The sequence below is a fragment of the Oncorhynchus masou genome, chromosome 32 (genome assembly GCF_036934945.1).
Source record: "Oncorhynchus masou masou isolate Uvic2021 chromosome 32, UVic_Omas_1.1, whole genome shotgun sequence".
NCBI lineage: Eukaryota > Metazoa > Chordata > Actinopteri > Salmoniformes > Salmonidae > Oncorhynchus > Oncorhynchus masou.
This window is the reverse complement of record NC_088243.1, coordinates 36,212,190-36,234,712: the sequence shown is the minus strand read 5'-3', so window position 1 is coordinate 36,234,712 and position 22,523 is coordinate 36,212,190. Positions and strand designations below refer to the sequence as shown.

Sequence of the window (22,523 nt, the reverse complement as noted above, 5' to 3'; positions counted from 1 at the left end):
TGTGTTTCCAATGATGTAGGCTACAGTCAAACACAGTGACACTTTGTGGACAAGCCTTGAAGCCTATATATTAATTACAGTGAAGAAACCCCCCTTCACCTGACTACCTGGTAAAATACAATCTTCCCCAACCAAAATAAAAAAGTCTGAAAACGTTTATTTTCAAAATTTCCACAGACATTGGTTTCATATCCAAAGTTATGGGCCTCTACACAGAAGAACAAACGCTATAAACTTGTATCTCTCTGCCCCAAACAAATGAACTATTTAATGTGTTTTATAATACAGCATTACAGATGTTTACTTTAACATATGAAATCCCAATACACAACCATTGCTAACCCATTCACGCAAGGCAATAGCGTTTTTCTGAGGTTAGTCTCGTGGACTATCAAAACACAATACTAGAAAGACTCATTTTAAATTCATCTTTCACCATGATATGATCCTAAATACAAACTGCTGTGTGTAACTGTATTAGAATAAAGTATGCCCAATGTCTTAAATAACGTTTGAAACCAAAAAGACATGCTTGATTATCAAATACTTCAATCAATCATATCTAATGATACCTTGGAATATGGAGCGTGTTCGATTTCTATGCAATACTGTCCCTTACGCAAGCAGTAATGTAATGCCTTTACTAGAATGTACAGGCTTTAAAATATCAAGTTTCTGTATATTCATTAGTTCAACAGGCACAGATATGCTAAAGAAAACCTTCCTCTTACCTCCATGCTGCAATAGCTTCAACAATACTTACTCAGCGATACAATTGGTTGTGCTGAATACAGTAGGTAGGTAAGCTGTACATGTGATTCATACAGTTAGGTATACTTTGTGACAGAGGACCCTTGACAGACTAGAATACCGCCCAGGGTCCTCTAACTGCTAGAATGATGTAAGATCCATCTCCCTTCCGGGTGGCCATATCTAAGAGGCACTCACTAGTTCACTCACTAGTCAATTGACTAGTTCCTTCACTATTGCCTTCATTGGTCAAAGAGCCCAGTGTCCTCATCAGGTTGTCCAGTCCCAACATGTATCCGTCCTCTCGGTTGCCCTCCTGCCAGGGTATGCAGTGGTCCAGAGTCTGTCCTTCAGGTAACCCTGTAGTCTTACCAAAGTCAATGAGCCAAACCTCAGCTCGCTCAGTGTGGTCATGGATGAAGAGGAGGGAGCTCCCAATCACCTTGGAGAAAAAGACTAGTACTCATTACAATATAAAATCATTGATATTTTTCACTGGTATGCCTCACAAAAGCTCTTCGATGTGTTTAATATATACAGTCGTGGCCAAAAGTTGAGAATGACACATTAATTTCTACAAAGTTTGCTGCTTCAGTGTCTTTAGAGATTTGTCAGATGTTACTATGGAATCCTGAAGTATAATTACAAGCATTTCACAAGTTTCAAAGGCTTTTATTGACAATTACATGAAGTTGATGCAAAGAGTCAATATTTGCAGACCTCTGCAATCTGCCCTGGCATGATGCCAATTAACTTCTGGGCCACATCCTGACTGATGGCAGCCCATTCTTGCATAATCAATGCTTGGAGTTTGTCAGAATGTGTGGGGTTTTGTTTGTCCACCTGCCTCTTGAGGATTGACCACAAGTTCTCAATGGGATTAAGGTCTGGGGAGTTCTGGCCACGGACCCAAAATATTGATGTTTTGTTCCCCGAGCCACTGAGTTATCACTTTTGCCTTATGGCAAGGTGCTCCATTATGCTGGAAAAGGCATTGTTCACCACCAAACTGTTCCTGGGTGGTTGGGAGAAGTTGCTCTCGGAGGATGTGTTGGTACCATTCTTAATTCATGGCTGTGTTCTTAGGCAAAATTGTGAATGAGTCCACTCCCTTGGCTGAGAAGCTACCCCACACATGAATGGTCTCAGGATGCTTTACTGTTGGCATGACACAGGACTGATGGTAGCGCTCACCTTGTCTTCTCCGGACAAGCTTTTGTCCGGATGCCCTAAACAATCGGAAAGGGGATTCATCAGAGAAAATGACTTTATCCCAGTCCTCAGCAGTCCAATCCCTGTACCTTCTGCAGAATATCAGTCTGTCCCTGATGTTTTTCCTGCAGAGAAGTGTCTTCTTTGCCGCCCTTCTTGACACCAGGCCATCCTCCAAAAGCCTTCGCCTCACTGTGCGTGCAGATGCACTCACACCTGCCTGCTGCCATTCCCGAGCAAGCTCTGTACTGGTGGTGCCCCAATCCCGCTGCTGAATCAACTTTAGGAGACGGTCCTGGCGCTTGCTGGACTTTCTTGGGCACCCTGAAACCTTCTTCACAACAATTGAACCACTCTCCTTGAATTTCATGATGATCCGATAAATGGTTGATTTAGGTGAAATCTTACTGGCAGCAATATCCCTGCCTGTGAAGCCCTTTTTGTGCAAAGCAATGGTGACGGCACGTGTTTCCTTGCAGGTAACCATGGTTGACAGAGGAAGAACAATGATTCCATACACCAGCCTCCTTTTGAAGCTTCCATTCTGTTATTCGAACTCAATCATGACAGAGTGATCTCCAGCCTTGTCCTTGTCAACACTCACACCTGTGTTAACTAGATAATCACTGACATAATGTCAGCTGGTCCTTTTGTGGCAGGGCTGAAATGTAGTGGGAATGTTTTTGGGGATTCAGTTCATTTGCATGGCAAAGAGGGACTTTGCAATTCATCTGATCACTCTTCATAACATTCTGGGGTATATGCAGATTGCCATCATACAAACTGAAGCAGCAGACTTTGAAAATTAATATTTGTGTCATTCTCAAAACCTTTGGCCACAACTGTAAAATGTGATGAACAAATTTCAATAGAAAACACGTGCTGATGAACTAAAGCTCCTCTATTCACCTCATGTCTCTTGAAGAATTCAGATGACTTCAGGGCTTGTTGAATTTTTGCTAGTTTGCCGAGGTATGAATTCTGTATGAGAGGGAGAGAATAGGGGGCAATGTGATAATTCTGGCTGTAGTTGAGACTTGGGAGCCTCCCTTGATAAATCCATTAACCTCTTAAATTTATGTGTACAGGTAGCTCAATTCCATTTGCCATCTGTCGTTCCAACAGGATCTACTATAGTGCATATTGCCATGTGGGTGTCTCATCCCATCCAAATATTTACCAATGTGTGTATTACTTTTCATGTGATCTTACACAAGACAGGTAAACCAATTTGTTTGACTGTTCAAGTATGGCCTTTACATGAGACAAGGTATGTCTCCATTGTGTTTGAATCAGCAGAACATGCTAATTAATGTGGCTGTAACACCATAACAGGTAGGACTCGTAGCTGTCAACCTACTACAATGTTTGTATTGCCTCCGGAAAAGTCCCTGAAGACCTGTGTGACATCCTCCTTAGACCGGGTCTTCTTGAAATCCGTATGACATGTACCGTCAGCTTTCTGTGAGAAGGAACAGACATGACTAAATTGAATATGTAGTGAACTACAAATACAAAAAACTTGAGCAACATTAACCATTAAAAATTGGTTAATGGAGACGGGTGGGGGGGGGGGTGGAGAAAAACCTTTTCTGGTTTAAATGGGAAAGGATCTCTATGGTGGCGTTTTGAGTGAAAACTGACCAAATTCCTTCTTTTATGTTGACACACTGGTACTTGCCTTGATGCCCTCGATGCGGAACCCCAGGGTGTGTGTGGAGCTGAGGGTCTCTCGCCACTGCATGTAGCAGGGTTTGGTGACGGCCCTCTGGAGGTGCTCCTGTGGGCTGGGGGCCTCACTGTCCACCTCCAGCATCTTGTCATACAGATCCCTACGGAGCTTAGGCCGCTCCCGCGCTCGCACCAGCTCTTCCTCCAGATACGTCCTGAGAGGAAAACAACAGAACGAGACATACTGAGCTGCGTATGACCCGGTTTACAATCCTCACAGCTAAGTGACTTGTCATTGTCGTGTATGATGAGAGGAGTTGGTGTGGTGGCACTACAGACAACGACATGCAAAGTCTTACTTGGTAGACAAAAAGAGAAGCAAAATCAATGTTATGAAGGTCACTTTCATTCTGCTAATGGAACTTCCTCTGTATAAAAGGAGGAAGTAAGGAGGAGACTCCAGGGTACACAGCCTGATTGTTAGTTTAACTGTGTGACAGGGTGTGTTAGCTGACAGTGAGAGTGCTTGGGTAATGAATTGGATTGTATGTTTGTCAGAAGGGAGTCTCCAGGGGAAACCTGTGCCTGCAACCCCCCGTGTGTGCGTTTGTACGTGGTTCTTTGTCTATGTACAGGAAACGTGAGGGCCTCTGTGACATGACACCCCCACCAACTGTGGCAGGAAATCCTCACAGAAACAGTTTTGTTGTTTTTTTTATCAAGAGAAAAAGAAACAAGTTTACAGTGTGCAGGTTCTGCTATCAGGAGCACTGAAGTGTAAGATGGAAAATGCTCTCTGATACTGCTAAATTCTATTACTCCAACCGTGATTCGTTTGCATTGCTTAATACCTCCATACCTCCTTTCACCCAACCCTCCTAAAGGGCCAGACATGTAGTATTCTGCACATTATTATGGAACAGACCTACTGCTGCTACCTTACCTCACTCCCATCTTGCAGTCCATAACACTGGGTTCATCAAAGTTGACCAGTAGATCAGTCATATGTAGGAAGGGCTCCCCATCCCTCTCCACCACCCCATGGTATCCTGGCACAAAGCCCTGGAGCACATCACCCTGCAATCTCTCAAAGCACAGCTTCTCATTCTCGGAGAACTTCTTCAGAATGGTGCCTTTGCCGCCAGCTTTGAAGTTACCTGGAAAAGAGCAGCACAGACACACTGACATTCCACGGCAAACCACTCATGACTGACAGTTTATATTGACATTTTAGGGAGGGGGGGGGGGGATAAGACATGACTTAGTGACTTCTGAACGTATTCACACTCCTAGACCTTTTCCACATTTTTGTGTTATAGCCTAAATTTAAAAATGTATTAAAATGAGAGTGACACTATCTACAAACAATACCCCCGTAATGTCAAAGTGGAATTATGTTTTTAGAAACTTGTACAAATTCATTAAAAATGAAAGCTGAAATGTCTTTAGTCAATATGTATTCAACCCTTTTGTTATAGCAAGTCTAAATAAACTCAGAGGAGTGAAGATTTGCTTAACAAGTCACATAATTTGCATGGACTCACTCTGTGCACAATAATAGTGTTTAACATGATGTTTGAAAGACTACCTCATCTCTGTACCCCACACACACACACACACACATACAGATAATTGTAAAGTCTCTCAGTCGAGCAGTGGACTTCAAACAGATTCAACCACAAAGACCAGGGAGGTTTTCCAATACCTGGCAAAGAAGGGCACCTATTGGTATTTTTTTTGTATATAATAATTAATCATTCATCATTATTATAATAAATGTCATTTAGCAGACGCTTTTATCCAAAGTGAATAACAATCATGCATACACACGTTTTTATGTGCGAGTAGACACAGGAATTGAACTCACAATCCTGGCGTCACAAGCTCCATGCTCTATCAACTGAGCCAGACAGGACAACAAAAATGCAGACATTGAATATTTCTTTAAGCATGAAAAAGTTATTAATTACACCTTGTGTAATTACACCCAGCAATCACTACAAAGATACAGGCGTCCTTCCTAACTCAGTTGCCGTAGAGGAAGGAAACCGCCATGGTCGGCAAAGCAGCAAGCCAAAGCCCTACTAGCCTACTCTAAACCAGCTAGCACTATAACCCACAGTCAGAAACAAAACCTTTACTATCAGAGGAAAAAGCAGAGATCAGAGGCCTACTCGATGAGATTGACGACTGGGGCCCACACAATGGCAAAAGAGTCGAGGCTGGGTTACCAGAGCCAGGGAAAGAGGCGCTTCAGGGGAGAGGCCGTAGCGAAGTGGTCACCAACCTTTTCGGAGTCAAGACCACTTCTGCAGTCAAAAAGCATGCAGAGTGCTACCGCTCCTAATATTTTCTAAACAGGACTTAAAATGTAACATTAACCTAATAAAAACAGTTCTGTAGGAATGAGGTTTGTGCTGTAGGCCCAAACCTAAAGCATATTGGCTGCAGGCCTGGCTTGCCAATATTCTTCTCAGACCATATTATATTTCAAAACTCGAGATTTGATAACAAATAGATCAGTTGGCGTAGCACTTGCAAGGAACAGCTGAGCATAAATTGAAATGATTAGCTTTGTTCCTGGACTGATGGTACCTGCATCCAATGGTAATGGTACTTTTATGACAACTGGGACCCGGGGGGGGGGTCAAATCTTGACGTCAATGATCTTCAGGACGGAAAGTCGGAGCTCTAGAGTTTCCAACTTGGAATTCTGAGTTGAATGACCGTTCAAACTATTGTTCCCAGTCAGATCTCATTTTTGCCAGAGTTCCCAGTTGTCTTGATCAGCAGAGGGAAGGAGAGAGCAGCAGAGGTTCCGTACTCTCACCGTCCCTGCTCTCTCCTTCCTTTCCTCCAGTGAGACTGAGCAGAAAGAGGGGACACGGTCTTCCACCTGATGGCGAAACTCATCTTTCTCAAGCACAAATTCATGCTGTTCCTATGACCAGAGAAAGTCCTCATTATTAAAAAAAGTCAACAAACTGCTAATAATAAGTCATATGCAGGGCTATCGATAGACTTGGCTACTCATTCATTGCAGCGGGAGAAGTAGGGAGAAGCCCGTTTTATAATAGTGTCGAATAGCAGACATGAACTCACTCATAAAAACAGCAGCTCTTTGATGTGTTCTTTGAGTCTCTCTGGTCATGGTTTTAAAACTTATGAAACCTCATGGAGGCTAGCATCAAACTTTGTGGCCGGGGAAGCTGTAGACAAAGTGATTTGAGCTATCCAAATTGGCCGGCGCAGTAGGCACACTCAATTTAACCACAGATCTCCCGGACTGCCTGGTAGGCGGAGTTTGTCTTTTCAGACAAGAAATTGTTCAAAAATGGGAACACTTTGCCTACGCAGGGCTTCTGAATCAAGTGCAACTACCAATAACAGCGCAACTCGCACAAAAAAAGGAGTGTAAGCCTTTATCATCAGTGACCGCTGCCATAGAACTTACCGGCAAATAATCAGGGGGAGGCGGAAGCCATACCTGGCAGAGAGAGTCAGAGGGTAATCTGATAGGAGGCCAGGAGTAAACCAGCAGGCCAGCGATCAGAGGAAGAACCCAGGCAGGTGGAAGTCACAGCAGCGCAGTCCAGACTCAAATCCAATTTATGCTTGATCCGAAACAATGGTTGGAGGCTTTGTATTGCGGGTGTGACAATTGCAGAGCCGCCAGAGGCACGCAGAGGCCTAATCAAGCTCCGTAACACATCGCCGTGTGCCTCTCACATTTTTGAAACAATGTGGAGGACTCCGTATTGGCATGATTGGTTGATGGTGGGTGGGGACTGGAGGTCCTGTATAAAACACAAACTCAGTGTATTAGGTAGTCGTTGTGGAATTGTTAGATATTGCTGCACTGTCGGAACTAGAGGCACAAGCATGTCGCTACAATCGCAATAACATCTGCTAACCATGTGTATGTGACCAATATAATTGTATTTTATTTGACAACAGCTCTGCGAAGCACAAAAAAAAGTAAATTTGCGCTGACTTCTGCACCGTCTGTATCAGCAGTAAATGCTGTACAGCCACTACACAGACCACAGATTGACCATGCAGAACCTTTTCAGAGGTAGACTAACAGCTAACGAGCTCTAATAAAGCAAGGTTGTAAAAGTCCAGCATGCAAGGCAAGTGGACAAAAACAGGCTGAAAAAGTAGACCAAAAAAAAACAGAACAATGAAGAACTAACAAATCGAAGTTAACAAGTCAACACTGTTAGGAGAAACATGTACCAGGAGGGACAAGCGGCAGTCTAGCACGAAGACAGAAAATACTTAGGCCCTGAAATGACATCACACAGTTAGAGATTTAATGGCTGTGATAGGAGAAAACTGAGGATGGATCAACATTGTAGTTAGTCCACAATACTAACCTAAAATGACAGTGAAAAGAAGGGAGCCTATAAAGAATACAAATATTCAACAATAAGGCACTCAAGTAAAACTGCAAAAAAAAGTGTGTAAAAGTAATGAACTTCATGCCCTGAATACAAAGTGTTATGTTTGGGGCAAATCCAACACAACACATCACTGAGTACCACTCTTCATATTTCCAAGCACGGAGGTGGCTGCATAATGTTATGGGTATGCTTGTCATCGGCAAGGACTACGGAGTTATTTTAGGATAGAAAGAAAAAAGAGAGCTAAGCACCTAGAGGAGACAATTTCACCTTTCAGCAGGACAATAACCTAAAGCACAAGGCCAAATATACACTGGAATTGCTTACGAAGACAACATTGAATGTTCCTGAGTGGCTTTATTTTCAAGTCGATTTAAGTCAAAACTATGGTAAGACTTAAATGGCTGTCTAGCAATGATAAACAACCAACTTGACAGAGCTTGAAGAATTTGAAATAGAATCATGTGCAAATATTGTACAATGCAGGTGTGCAAAGCTCTTAGAGATTTACCCAGAAAGACTTACAGCTGTAATCACTACCAAAGCTGATTCTAACATAGGCAGGGTAGCCTAGTGGTTAGAGCGTTGGACTAGTAACCGGAAGGTTGCAAGTTCAAATCCCTGAGCTGACAAGGTACAAATCTGTCGTTCTGCCCTTGAACAGGCAGTTAACCCACTGTTCCTAGGCCGTCATTGAAAATAAGAATTTGTTCTTAACTGACTTGCCTAGTTAAATAAAGGTAAAATAAAAAAATAAAAAATAAAAATTAAGTCCGGGGTGGGAATACGTATGTAAATTAAATATATTTCTGTATTTAACTTTTAATACATTTGCAAACATTTCTAAAAACATGTTTTCACTTTGTCATTATGGGATATTGTGTGTAGATGAGTGGAAACAATACATTGAATCCATTTTATGCTGTAACAACAAATGTGTAATAAGTCAAGGAGTATAAATATTTTGTGAAGGCACTGTATTTAAGATACCTCTTTTAAGAGGTAGTACGTTTTTAGTTGTTGTCAGAAGATGGGCAGAGACTCTGCTGTCTTAGCTTCAGGTGGAAGCTCGTTCCACCATTTGAGTGACAGGACAGAGAAGAGCTTAGACTGGGCTGAGCAGGAGCGGACCTTCTGTAGGGGTGAGAGGACCAAGAGACCTGAGGTGGCAGAACGGAGTGCTCGGGTTGGGTGTAGGGTTTGAGTATAGCTAGGTATAGGAGCAGTTCCCTTTGTTGCTCCGTAGGTAAGCACCTTGATTTTGTAATGGATGCGAGCTTCGACTGGAAGCCAGTGGGGTGTGCAGAGGTACGGGGTGACATGGTAGAACTTGGGATGGTTGAACATCAGGCAGGCTGCGGAGATCTGGATAAGTTGCAGGGGATTTATGGCACAAGCAGGGAGCCCAGCCAACAGCGAGTTAAAGCAGTCCAGATGGGAGATGACAAGTGCCTGGATTAGGACCTGAGCCATTTCCTGTGTGAAGTACTAGGGTCGTACTTTACGGATGTTGTAGAGCATGAACCTGCAGGAGTGAGTTACTGCTTTGATGTTTGCAAAGAACGATAGGGTGTTGTCCAGGATCACGCCAAGGTTCTTTGCATTCTGGGAGGAAGACACCGTAGAGTTAGTCAACCGTGATGGAGAGGTCTTGGAGCGGGCAGGCCATCTTGTTGAGGTTGAGCTTGAGGTGGTGGGCCAATATCCAAACTGAGATGTCTGCCTGGCATGCAGAGATGCCTGTCGCCACCTGGGTGTCAAAAGGGGGAAGTAGAAAAATAATTGAGTGTCATCCGTGATAGGAGAGACCATGTGAGGACGTGACGGAGCCATGTGACTTGGTGTATAGTGAGAAGAGGGCCTAGGATGGAGCCCTGGGGGACACCAGTAGTGAGAGGACATGGTGCAGAGATCCTCTCCATGTCACCTGGTAGGAGCGGCCAGCCAGGTAGGATGCAAACCAAGAGTGTGGAGATCCTGAGATGCCCAGCCCTGAGAGGGTGGAGAGGAGGATCTGACGGTTTATAGTGTTGAAGGCAACAGACAGATCTAGGAGGATGAGGAGAGAGAGTCAGCTTTGGTAGTGCGGAGAGCCTCCGTGACAGAGAGGAGAGCGGTCTCGGCTGTGTGACCCGTCTTGAAGCTGGTTAGGGTCAAGAAGATTGTTTCAGATGGAATTTGCAGTTGTGTGTGAATAATAGCATACATTAGTCTGTGTCTTGTGTGCTTTATTTTGTGTGGAATGTGCACAGTATGTATCATTAGTGATTGGTTCGTGGTACGCTGCTCTGATCGGTGAGGGGTCATGACCATGATGACTGTGCTTTACCTTTGTGTCCAGCTAGTTGAACCCAGGACAGGTTTCTTCTCTGGGAGCCAACAAAAGGCCAGTTGACGACGATATTCTTTAGCGTCCACCAGGGAATGCTCTGAGGAAAGAAGACCAAGCACAGGAAGTCAGCTTTACCTCGTTGGAGTATCTGGTTCATTATCAACCAGGCAGAGTCACTGTCCTCAAGCCAGAGCTCACCAGTCGGGTGGACGTCAATTAAAGTTGTATAACGATAATGATCATGATTTGACTCAAATACGAGGGACAGCTGTCATAATCACTTGGCCACTGTGACTTTGGTTATTTGCTTCAATGTATCGAAGTCACTAACCGTAGCTTCATATCCTTATCGCGGCTCAACTCGAATTCAAACCTCAAATCTAACCCTAGCTTCATGGCCCCATTCTTGCTCAACCCTAAACCTTAATCCTTCACGTGATGCATTGTTGTCTCTCTCTTTCTGCCTGTTTGTGCTGTTGTCTGTGTCCAAAAATGTTTGTACCCTGTTTGTGCAGCTACCGTGTTGTCATGTTGTGCTGCTGCCATGCTGTGTTGTCTTTGGTCTCTCTTTATGTAGTGTTGTCTCTTGTTGTAATGCGTGTGTGTTTTATCCCACATTTTTATTTTGAATCCCAGCCCCCGTCCCCACAGGAGGCCTTTTGGTAGGCCATCATTGTAAATAATAATTTGTTCTTAACCGACTTGCCAAGTTAAATAAATAAAAACCCAGCCATTACCCCTAACCCATTACTTGAAACACTAACCTTGGCCTCATCTGCAAACATATTAGTTTCTTTGCTATATATTGTCATTTCTGTGAAACTTACAAATTTCACTACCTGTTGTGTATGGTCACACCTGACTGGCTTTCTGTTTCCATGTGATTTGCATTAAGACAGTCATGGAGATCTTGTTCAACGAGATGTGGATGATTCAGGCAGAGACATGACAACTTCGGTTCTCTATCTGTGATGAGACGTTGAGTGAGTCACACAGCATGTTCACAGCAGAACTGCTACACGGTCTTAGCACTGGCTTGATGACACAGAGGTGAGACATTCTTTTATTACACTCTAAAAGGAAACATTTCCACACCAATCCGGTTTAAGACCTGGACATGGCACAGTTTCAGCTGATGTGTTAAATTGCTTCGATTATAAAAATCATTATGCTGCCTTCTTTATAGACCGAACACTGTTGACCATCCCATTCTCATACCAAAAGGTTGAATGACATAGGCCTGGATCAGGCTTCTTGCGTGTGGTTTGAGAATGATCTGTCAGACAAGACACAGTGTGTGATTTCTAAATGGTGTTAAGCCTAGTTTTCGAGATACATGTTTTTATCATGTTCAGCTGTATGCAGACACGTATCTATGGCATTGCCCCAACTGACGACCAGGCTGTGTAAGAGCTGCAATCTGGCCTGGTTGCCTTCCAGAATGCTCCGGTAGGTTTAAAACGTATACTTAATGCGAGCAAGACCAAATATATGTTGTTCTCTTATTCTCGTAAAATTTTGGGGGGTGGACTACATATTTATTCATTCGATGGTTCTCTCGTTGATCGGGTCACCACCTATAAATATCTGTGCATTTGGATTGACAAAGATTTCATGTTTTAATATAAATATATATATACAGATGTGCTAGTTAAAAATATTTAAAGTGGGCTTATTTTTCAGAAATAGATATTGCCTCTAAGTAGCAGGAAGCAGATTGTTTACAATGCTCGACTACACAAGCTTCCAACTTACCTAACTGTGCTACTAAAGTATAAAAGAATGAGCTACCAAACCATCCCTGCGAATGGGTTAACTCGAGGTCTCTCTGGTCTCAACCAATTTAGGTAAATCCTCCGAGTTTCAGGGATCCCCTGAATAAATACAAGTGAAACCATATATTTTTGTAAAGTACTGATACAGTGCATTCGGAAAGAATTCAGACGCCTTGACTTTTTACACTTTGTTACATTACAGCCTCATTCTAAACAGGATTAAATCATTTCCCCCCTCAATTTACACAAAATACCAAATATATTGAAAATGTATTCTTATACATTTTCATACCCTTTGCTATGAGACTGAGCTCAGATGCATCCTGTTTCCATTGATCATTCTTGAGATGTTTCTAGAACTTAAATTGGAGTCCCCCTGTGGTAAATTCAATTGATTGGACATGATTTGGAAAGGCACACACCTGTCTATATAAAAAGGTCCCATAGTTGACAGTGCATGTCAGAGCAAAAACCAAGCCATGAGGTCAAAGGAATTGTCAGTAGAGACAGGATTGTGTCGAGGCACAGATCTGGGGAAGGGTATCAAAAAATGTCTGCAGCATTGAAGATCCCCAAGAACACAGTGGCCTCAATCATTCTTAAATGGAAGAAGTTTGGAAGCACCAAGAATATTCCTAGAACTGACCAGGAAGATGACCAAGAACCCAATGGTCACTTGGACAGAGCTCCAGAGTTCCTCTGTGGAGATGGGAGAACCTTCCAAAAGGACAAACATCTCTGCAGCACTCCACCAAACAGTAGAAGGCACATGACAGCCAACTTGGCGTTTGACAAAAGGCACCTAAAGACTGACCGTGAGAATAAAAAAAACATTGGGTCTGATGAAACTCTTTGGCCTGAATGCCAAGCGTCACGTCTGGAGGAAACCTGGCACCATCCCTACGGTGAAGCATGGTGGTGGCAGCATCATGCTGTGAGGATGTTTTTTCAGCGGCAGGGACTGGGAGACTAGTCAGGATCGAGGGAAAGATGAACGGAGCAAAGTACAGCGAGATCCTTGATGAAAACCTACTCCAGAGCGCTCAGGACCTCAGACTGGGGCGAAGGTTCACCTTCCAATAGGACAACAACCCTAAGCACACAGCCAAGACAATGCAGGAGTGGCTTCGGGACAAGTCTCTGAATGTCCTGAGTGGCCCAGCCTGAGCCTGGACTTGAACACTTTGGAGGGTTCTCGAGAGACCTGAAAATAGCTGAGCAGCAATGCTCCCCATCCAAACTGACAGAGCTTGAGAGGATCTGCAGAGAAGGCTGGGAGAAAATCCCCAAATACAGGTGTGCTAAGCTTGTAGCATCATACCCAAGAAGACTCAAGGCTGTACTCGGTGCTTCAACAAAGTACTGAATAAAGGGTCTGAATACTTATGTAAATGTGATATTTCCTTTTTTTATTTTGAAAATCTAAACTTCATTCTTTGTCATCATGCAGTATTGTGTGTAGATTGAGGAGGGAAACAACAATTTAATCAATTTTAGAGTAAGGCTGTACTGTAACAAAACATGGAAAAAGTCAAGGGGCCTGAATACTTTCCGAATGCACTGTAAGTCCAGTGACACTGACAATTTAGGGTAAGCAATGAAACAGAGGTCGGAGGTCACAATGCAGTATGCTGAGATTGCAGTAAAAGGAAGTGAAGCCCTAGTCATTGGCCGCAGTGAAAGAACACTAACTCATTCTATTGATTGTATACACTGGAAACAAATAACAGAACTCACAGACAGGCACTCTGAAATGTCAGGTGACACTTGCTGGTGTTGTTTATGTGGCATATGAAATGCCCTTTGTTGGTTTAGCCAACTATGTGGGTGTCATATGTCCACACAGGCCTTCAACTCTCTCGCAAACACATCATTGCCAACAGTGTACAGTGACATATTAAAATGTATTTATTTTATTTATTTATTTCACCTTTATTTAACCAGGTAGGCAAGTTGAGAACAAGTTCTCATTTACAATTGCGACCTGGCCAGGATAAAGCAAAGCAGTTTGACACATACAACGACACAGAGTTACACATGGAGTAAAACAAACATACAGTCAATAATACAGTATAAACAAGTTTATATACGATGTGAGCAAATGAGGTGCGATAAGGGAGGTAAAGGCAAAAAAGGCCATGGTGGCAAAGTAAATACAATATAGCAAGTAAAACACTGGAATGGTAGATTTGCAATGGAAGAATGTATTTGTATTTAATGAACATGTATTTAATAAAGCCATGTCATCTGTCAAGACAAGGAGATATGAACACAGTCCTTTCATTTGTGGCTACACACAATTCTATAGATGTAATGTAAACGCTAGTCTGAATTTCAACATTGTAGTCGGTATTTCAATTCATTCAAAAAAAGATTGCAACATTTCCATGACCGTATGGGGGCCACGCTCTCACACAAACTACAATCACTTCATGTTTGTGAACATGGTTGCTTCTTTAACCTTTTATTAATACATTCCTGTTGAGTTCTGGGACACATCTCTATGTAAAGCCGTGCCTCGTGTGGTTGTCAGACTGATGGAAAATTATGCTCCTGGGATCAGCTGCAAATAAAGCCCACTACACTTTGACTTGACCAATTACAAATGACATAACAGCAAACAAGAGCTGGAACAAGGGAGTGACAATACTGAATGAGTCACTCAAGCTGTTCATGTTCCTTGCAACAGTTTCTCAACCTGGCAGATTTGAATATGAGCAATCATTAACATACCATTTTTATTTTTTTTTTACTAATTGGTAGCGCCAATTGATGTGATGACAATGTTCATTCCTCTTTTTCGCTACAAGTAATTGTCATAGGGGAGGGTGGGGTAAGTTCAGTCAAAGGGGTAAACCATACACAAAATTAATAATTTGACCAAATATTTAGGAAGACGTCATAATTTCATGGAGTCTGAAGGAAGAAACCACGTTGAAAAAGTGGTAAGCAAGTTTGGTATTTTTTTTGAAGATTGTCACCAAGTCAAAATTCATTTATTGTGTTAGAAGCATCATGAAAGCTCCCTCTAAACCAAAGATCATTTTAAGAATGTTCTATACATCAGTGGGGGTCTCAATAAGCTTCAAAATGAGTTCCTAAACCTAGCATGACAAGCATAATTATACAGTTAAAGTCAGAAGTTTACATATACCTAAGCCAAATACATTTAAACTCAGTTTTTTACAATTCCTGACATTTACTCCTTGTAAGAATTCCCTATCTTAAGTCAGTTAGGATCACCACTTTATTTAAGAATGTGAAATGTCAGAATAATAGTAGAGTGAAGGATATATTTCAGCTTTTATTTCTTTCATCACATTCCCAGTGGGTCAGAAGTTTACATACACTCAATTAGTATTTGGTAGCATTGCCTTTAAATTGTTTAACTTGGGTCAAACGTTTTGGGTAGCCTTCCACAAGCTTCCCACTATAAGTTGGGTGAATCTTGGCCCATTCCTCCTGACAGAGCTGGTGTACCTGAGTCAGGTTTGTAGGCCTCCTTGCTCACACACGCTTTTTCAGTTCTGCCCACAAATTTTCTACAAAATTGAGGTCAGGGCTTGTGGTGGACACTCCAATACCTTGACTTTGTTGTCCTTAAGCCCTTTTGCTTTGGAAGTGTGCTTGGGGTCATTGTCCATTTGGAAGACACATTTGCGACCAAGCTTTAACTTCCTGACTAATGTCATTGAGATGTGGCTTCAAAATATCCACAATTTTCCTACCTCATGATGCCATCTATTTTGTGAAGTGCACCAGTCCCTCCTGCAGCAAAGCAACCCCACAACATAATGCTACAACCCACATGCTTCACAGTTGGGATGGTGTTCTTTGGCTTACAAGCCTTCCCCTTTCTCCTCCAAACATAACGATGGTCATTATGGCCAAACAGTTCTGTTTTGTGTTTCATCAGACCAGAGGACATTTCTCCAAAAAGTATGATCTTTGTCCCCATGTGCAGTTGCGATCTGTAGTCCTGCTTTTTTTATGGTGGTTTTGGAGCAGTGGCTTCTTTCTTGCTGAGCAGCCTTACAGGTTATGTCAATATAGGACTTGTTTTACTGTGGATATAGATACTTTTGTACGTGTTTCCTCTAGCATCTTCACAAGGTCCTTTGCTGTTGTTCTGGGATTGATTTGCACTTTTCGCACCAAAGTACATTCATCTCTAGGAGACAGAACGCGTCTCCTGCCTGAGCGGTATGATGGCTGCGTGGTCCCATGGTGTTTATACTTGCATACTATTGTTTGTACAGGTGAACATTGTACCTTCAGACATTTGGAAATTGCTCCCAAGGATGAACCAGACTTGTGGAGGTCTTGGCTGATTTCTTTTGAGTTTCCATGATGTCAAGCAAAGAGGCATTGGGTTTGAAGGTAGGCCTTGAAATACATCCACAGGTACACCTCCAATTGACTCAAAGTATGTCAATTAGCCTATCAGAAGCTTCTAAAGCCATGACGTCATTTTCTGAAATTTTCCAAGCTGTTTAAAGGCACAGTTAACTTAGTGTATGTAAACTTCTGACCCAATGGAATTACGATACAGTGAATTATAAGTGAAATAATCTGTCTGTAAACAATTGTTCGAAAAGCACAAAGTCATGCACAAAGTAGATGTCCTAACCGACTTGCCAAAACTATAGTTCGTTAACAAGAAAGTTGTGGAGTGTTTGAAAACTAGTTTTAATAACTCCAACCTAAGTGTATGTAAACTTCTGACTTCAACTGTAGCTGTGTGGGCTAATATAGGCAAACATTTTGACTTGGGGTAAGTTGAGCCAATGGCAAGTTGAGCAAATTGAAGTGTTGTCTTCCCAGGCGTAATGCAAGGAATTATTGCTGGTATATGAGCTAACAACAGGGCCTATATTAAAAGTGTTCGATAGCTTGTCTTGTGTTTTCAAACTGTAATTTTTCCATGGCCTCTGATTATTTCCAGGGATACACAACATCTTGGAATATATGTAGATATCTTTGTTAGAAAGAATACTATATTTCCCTTGACGGAGTAATTCTAAAGGGTAAAAAAAGACAAATGATCTACTTACCTCACTCTCCCCTACTGGAAAAACACAGAATGGGTAACCTAGTGTACAAAGTAGTACTTTTCTTTCTGTGTTGAAAGGGCAATAACTAAATGTCAATGTGGCTCAAATGTGCACATAAGTCATAAGACTATGGGGGTGTCTTGTAATGTAGGTGTGGGGGCTGACTGGAGACTTCATCTACCATTTAAAAAGGTTAGCGAGGAAATGAAATCTCTATTTTCATAACAGGGAGGAACCTTTTCCATTACCATTTTTGTTTTGTTTTCAATAACTGGAAAGATCAATAAAATGGTTGAGTATGAGAGCTTTCAAGTGGCCTGTCATACTGACCTGGCCCAGTTGGAGAGCACTGTGAACCACTGTGCAGTGTACACAAGCCCAGCCATCCCTTCCTGCAGGGCCAGGCAATGTGTATGCAGTGTGTTTAAAGGAAGCTGACAGCTAAGAGCCTTCTATGGAGATGGCTGAGCTCTGACGAGTTACACAGAGGCACAGATCTCCTTTGTCAGAGACAAAGTCAAATATGGCTTCTGACAAGTAGATTATTATTCACTTCGATCAGAATTTTCACCCAGTGGTGTAGAGGAACAGAGAGGCCATAGAAGTCAAACATTGACTTATGTTTTTACATTCACAAGTGACATTGTTTGGAAACTTTGTTGGATCATCATGAGGTATTCACGGCTACTTTTAAGTTTGAGGATCTAAAACTACTGTACTGTACTGTCCTGACAAACACAACTGTGCCACTATTTTATACAGCAAGTCATCAATCAAGCGTGTTGAAGTCAAATACAACACCATCCTCAGCCCTCCTAAATTATACTGTAGGCCAGGCAAACAGCAGCGCCTGTATTATGTGCTATAAGACGTGGCTAAAACAAAATGGCTGCTTCAGACCAGGGCCCATCAGACATGAAGGAAGTTAACTCAATTAAGATTGGGGGGGGGTAAACTAAATCCTTTCCACTTCTGTGTTGTCTCACAGAAGTGCACAGCAAAAGAGGAAATGACCTTTAAGATGGCTAACTATAGGCCTATCTGACATGATCCCAATCAAGACTAAATAAACCATTCGAAGAGTGTCTGTAATTACCCAAGTGATCAGCACTAACTGATCACTTGGCTGTTGATTAGATACGAAGATGTCCTGTTTTTCACTCAGTGATTCATCGTTACAGCACTATAAATGAGAAAACATTATAAAGACCCTCAAAAACAACTGATTATACCAGTGTCACATGTACTGTATGTTGCTTAATGGTCTTGTGTATGAAAGGGTTTCTAACAGATTAATTAATACATTAAGGAAAGGATGTTTAGTAAATTCATCAGAAAGCTCACATCCATGAAAGATGAACTATGCAGAAATCGCTCCGCCATTTCTTGGTTGCTAAAATTCGAGTTCACATGACAAAACAAGCAAGTAAAGAGTAGAGAATCATTCTACCATTTAAACCACTGTGAAATATATTTTTGTGCAAAGCTGTCATCAAGGCAAAGGGTGGCTACTTTGAAGAATCTCAAATATATTTGGATTTGTTTAACACTTTTGGTTTCTACATGATTCCATGCATGTTATTTCATAGTTTTGATGTATTCACTATTATTATACAATGTAGAAAATAGTAAACAATTCAGAAAAACCCTGGAATGAGTAGGTGTGTCCAAACCTTGGACTGGTACTGTACAGTACATAGGGGAAGAATAAATCTAGCCCTATGACAGGACAGAGTTCTCAGTCATAATATCAAAATGATTGCCAGATCTGAGATATACTAGTAGACTAAACATTTCTAGCCTGTATCTATGGGTAACAGGGTTGACAAAAGTAATAGACTGCAAAAACAAAAGTTAAGAACAGGAACCATAGAAAATGCGCACATAGAACAGAGCTACCGCTTCTTAGACTTGCTGTCAATTAATTTTGTCAGGTCGCTCCAAAATTGTAAATATTGCAGCTTTAACAGGGTTGGCCTTAAAATGAGGTACATATGTAAATGAATCACTAATCGCATGAAATAAAAAATCATCTTCAGAAAGAACTGTCAGAACTCGAGTTTAACTACATGACGGTGAAAACCTGGATACATTTGGAGTTAAGTGGATTAAAATCTTCCGAGAAGAAGTCACAGAGGGTGCCTGGAATGCAATGAAAATGCAGAATTTTGGCACTTGTTTTTTGTTGCCACAAGTCTTCATTTAAAAAAAGCTGATTTATTGAATTCTCCATGTGGTCTATATTAAATGTTACACAGTTTCTCAACCCAGCTTTATTAAAGGGCAATTCATTCAGTTACTGCACAATCTCATTAAAATATGAAAAGGGAACCAAAGGCACTCTATTTGTGGAACGACCCAATAACAATAAGACTTGAATTGAATAAAGAATAGTCTGTACTCACTTCTCCCGTGTGCTCACACAAATGTTCTAATGTGATATTCCCCTTGCTCTTTTTCTCGTTGTCACTCAGAATGTCATCCTCTGACTCTATGGAGGAACCTGTTGAGGAGATAGAGGAGTTTGACATATTCCGTCGCAGAGGACCGTCCACATCAGCCCAATCCTCTTGTTCAATCTCCTGCGAGCAGCCTCCATCTGGGGTTATTGTCACCTGTGGTACACGGCGCACCTCCATCATACTAGATTGCGCTAGAACGGTGTTAACCTCAGGCAACCTAACTTCTGTCATTTGGCACAGTTCATCGCAATTCTCAGATGCTTTGCAGCTTGTTCTGCGCTCTTTACAAAACCCTTCACCAATCCCAGCGCCAGACAGCCCTGCCTCCTTGGAGCTCTTTCGCCTCTTCTCCCTCTCCTTCGGCATTCGACTGATGAACGTGCGGGAGTGTGCACAACCGACACCGTGTAATCCAAAATTGTAGGGCGCTACAATTTAATTTTACCGCACTCCGTCAAACGTGGTTATCTCAATTACAGTACTATTTTTGAGTGCAACTTTGAGTGTATTTTCCAATACTGCAATAGGTGTTCTTCTGTTTAGGCTACTGTCCGGCATAGAGAGATATTTCAGGCGGTACAATGTGCTGACTGGTGTTTTGGGGAACCCCACTCCACGGCGCACACCGCGTCGACACACACAAACTTATCTTCCGCATTGATTGTGCCTCTCTTCTTCTTCTTCTTCTTCTTCTTCTATGAGGTTTAACGGCGGTTGGCATCGAATTTGTTGCATTACCGCCACCTACTAGGCTGGAGTACAACTCCCTTATACTTTGCTTGAAAAATAAAAATGTACTAAATAAATACATTCCATCTAACACTATACTCACTAACTTCACAATTATTTAAAATAAAAATGAACACCACCCTACTCCACTATTCTTTTTCCTGATCCTGGTGCATACCTCAGTCTCCGATACTTCACCCTCATTCACTTCCATTTCTCCTCCTGTCTTAACAAACCATCTCCCTTTTATCCACCATTATTATCCGACTCAAGCTCACCCTCTTCTTCCCTCTCTCTCTTAGGCCTCCTCTCCCTCTCTTTTCCCTCCATTCCTCCTCTTTCTTCCAAGTATACGTCTCCTTATGATAAAACTGCACTACTCCTGCCAACCATCTTTCTTTTCTTTCTTTTCACCTTTATTTAACCAGGTAGGCCAGTTGAGAACAAGTTCTCATTTACAACTGCGACCTGGCCAAGATAAAGTAGAGCAGTGCGACAAAAACAACAGCGCAAAGTTACACATGGGATAAACAAACGTACAATAGAAAAATCTGTATACAGTGTGTGCAAAATTAAGTAAGGAGGTAATGCAATAAATAGGCCAATAGTAGCGAAGTAATTACAATTTAGCAATTTACACTGGAGTGATATATGTGTCGCTGAGGATGTGCAAGTAGAAGTACTGGTGTGCAAAAGAGCAGAAAAACAAAAACAAATATGGGGATGAGGTAGGTAGTTGGTTGGATGGGCTATTTACAGATGGGCTGTGTACATCTGCAGCGATCGGTAAGCTGCTCTGACAGCTGACGCTTAAAGTTAGTGAGGGAGATATGAGTCTATAACTTCAGTGATTTTTGCAATTCGTTCCAGTCATTGGCAGCAGAGAACTGGAAGGAAAGGCGGCCAAAGGGGGTGTTGACTTTGGGGATGACCAGTGAAATATACCTGCTGGAGCGCGTGCTACGGGTGGGTGTTGCTATGGTGACAAATGAGCTGAGATAAGGCGGAGATTTACTTGGCAAAGACTTATAGATGACCTGGAGCCAGTGGGTTTGGCAGCGAATATGTAGCTAGGACCAGCCAACGAGAGCATACAGGTCGCAGTGGTGGGTAGTATATGGGGAGTATATGGGGCTTTGGTGACAAAACGGATGGCACTGTGATAGACTGCATCCAATTTGCTGAGGAGAGTGTTGGAGGCCATTTTGTAAATGACATCCCCGAAGTCAAGGATCGGTAGGGTAGTCAGTTTTACTAGGGTATGTTTGGCAGCATGAGTGAAGGAGGCTTTGTTGTGAAATAGGAAGCCAATTCTAGATTTAACTTTGGATTGGAGATGCTTAATGTGAGTCTGGAAGGAGAGTTTACAGTCTAGCCAGACACCTAGGTATTAATAGTTGTCCAAATATTCTAAGTCAGAACCGTCCAGAGTAGTGATGCTAGTCGGGTGGATGGGGGGGGAGAGCATGCATTTAGTTTTACTAGCATTTAAGAGCAGTTGGAGGCCACGGAAGAAGTGGTTTCTGACATATTTCTGGATTGGGCTGCACTCAGAGTATCCTGCCTTGGCGAATCGCACTGTTAAGACACTGATTCCTTTTGCAAACACGTACCTATGTGAGAGTGGATTCTCGGCCCTCACTAACATGAAAACTGTATACAGACATAGACTGTGTGTGGAAAATTATTTAAGACTGTGACTCTCTCCAATACAACCCAACATTGCAAAGTTATGTGCATCCTTTCAAGCACACCCTTTTCATTAACCTGTTGTGAGTTATTCACAATTTTCAATTAACAAATAAGATTTTCTATGTAAGATGGTTAAATAAAGAGCAAAATGATTTATTATTATTATATTATTATTTGTGCCCTGGTCCTATAAGTGCTCTTTGTCACTTCCCATGACCCGGATTGTGACAAAAACTCACACTCAATCTTATGTTTAATAAATGTATCGTATCGTGTGTGTGTGGCAGGCTTACAATGATGGCAAAAAACAACATTTGAGAGTGCGCTGACCCTGGTGCTAGATGGGGTATGCGGCTGGAGGTTGAATGTTTGAAGGGGTAAGGGACTATGAAAAGTTTGGGAACTACTGCTATAGTCAATTAGGCTAGAAAATGTTTCTG

General features: G+C 42.1%; 1 protein-coding gene across 1 annotated transcript; it reads right to left on the bottom strand.

Annotated features, from left to right (window-relative positions):
- Nucleotides 1–230: 230 nt before the first annotated feature.
- LOC135526024 (inositol-trisphosphate 3-kinase A-like) lies at nt 231–20,323 on the bottom strand. Its single transcript, XM_064954045.1, has 7 exons — nt 19,606–20,323; nt 10,369–10,468; nt 4,577–4,790; nt 3,644–3,848; nt 3,323–3,424; nt 2,872–2,943; nt 231–1,192 (listed from the first exon to the last, which is right to left on the bottom strand). Exons 1-7 carry the CDS (start codon nt 20,026–20,028, stop codon nt 953–955), a joined length of 1,356 nt encoding a protein of 451 aa, XP_064810117.1. The 5' UTR covers nt 20,029–20,323; the 3' UTR covers nt 231–952.
- Nucleotides 20,324–22,523: the final 2,200 nt, after the last annotated feature.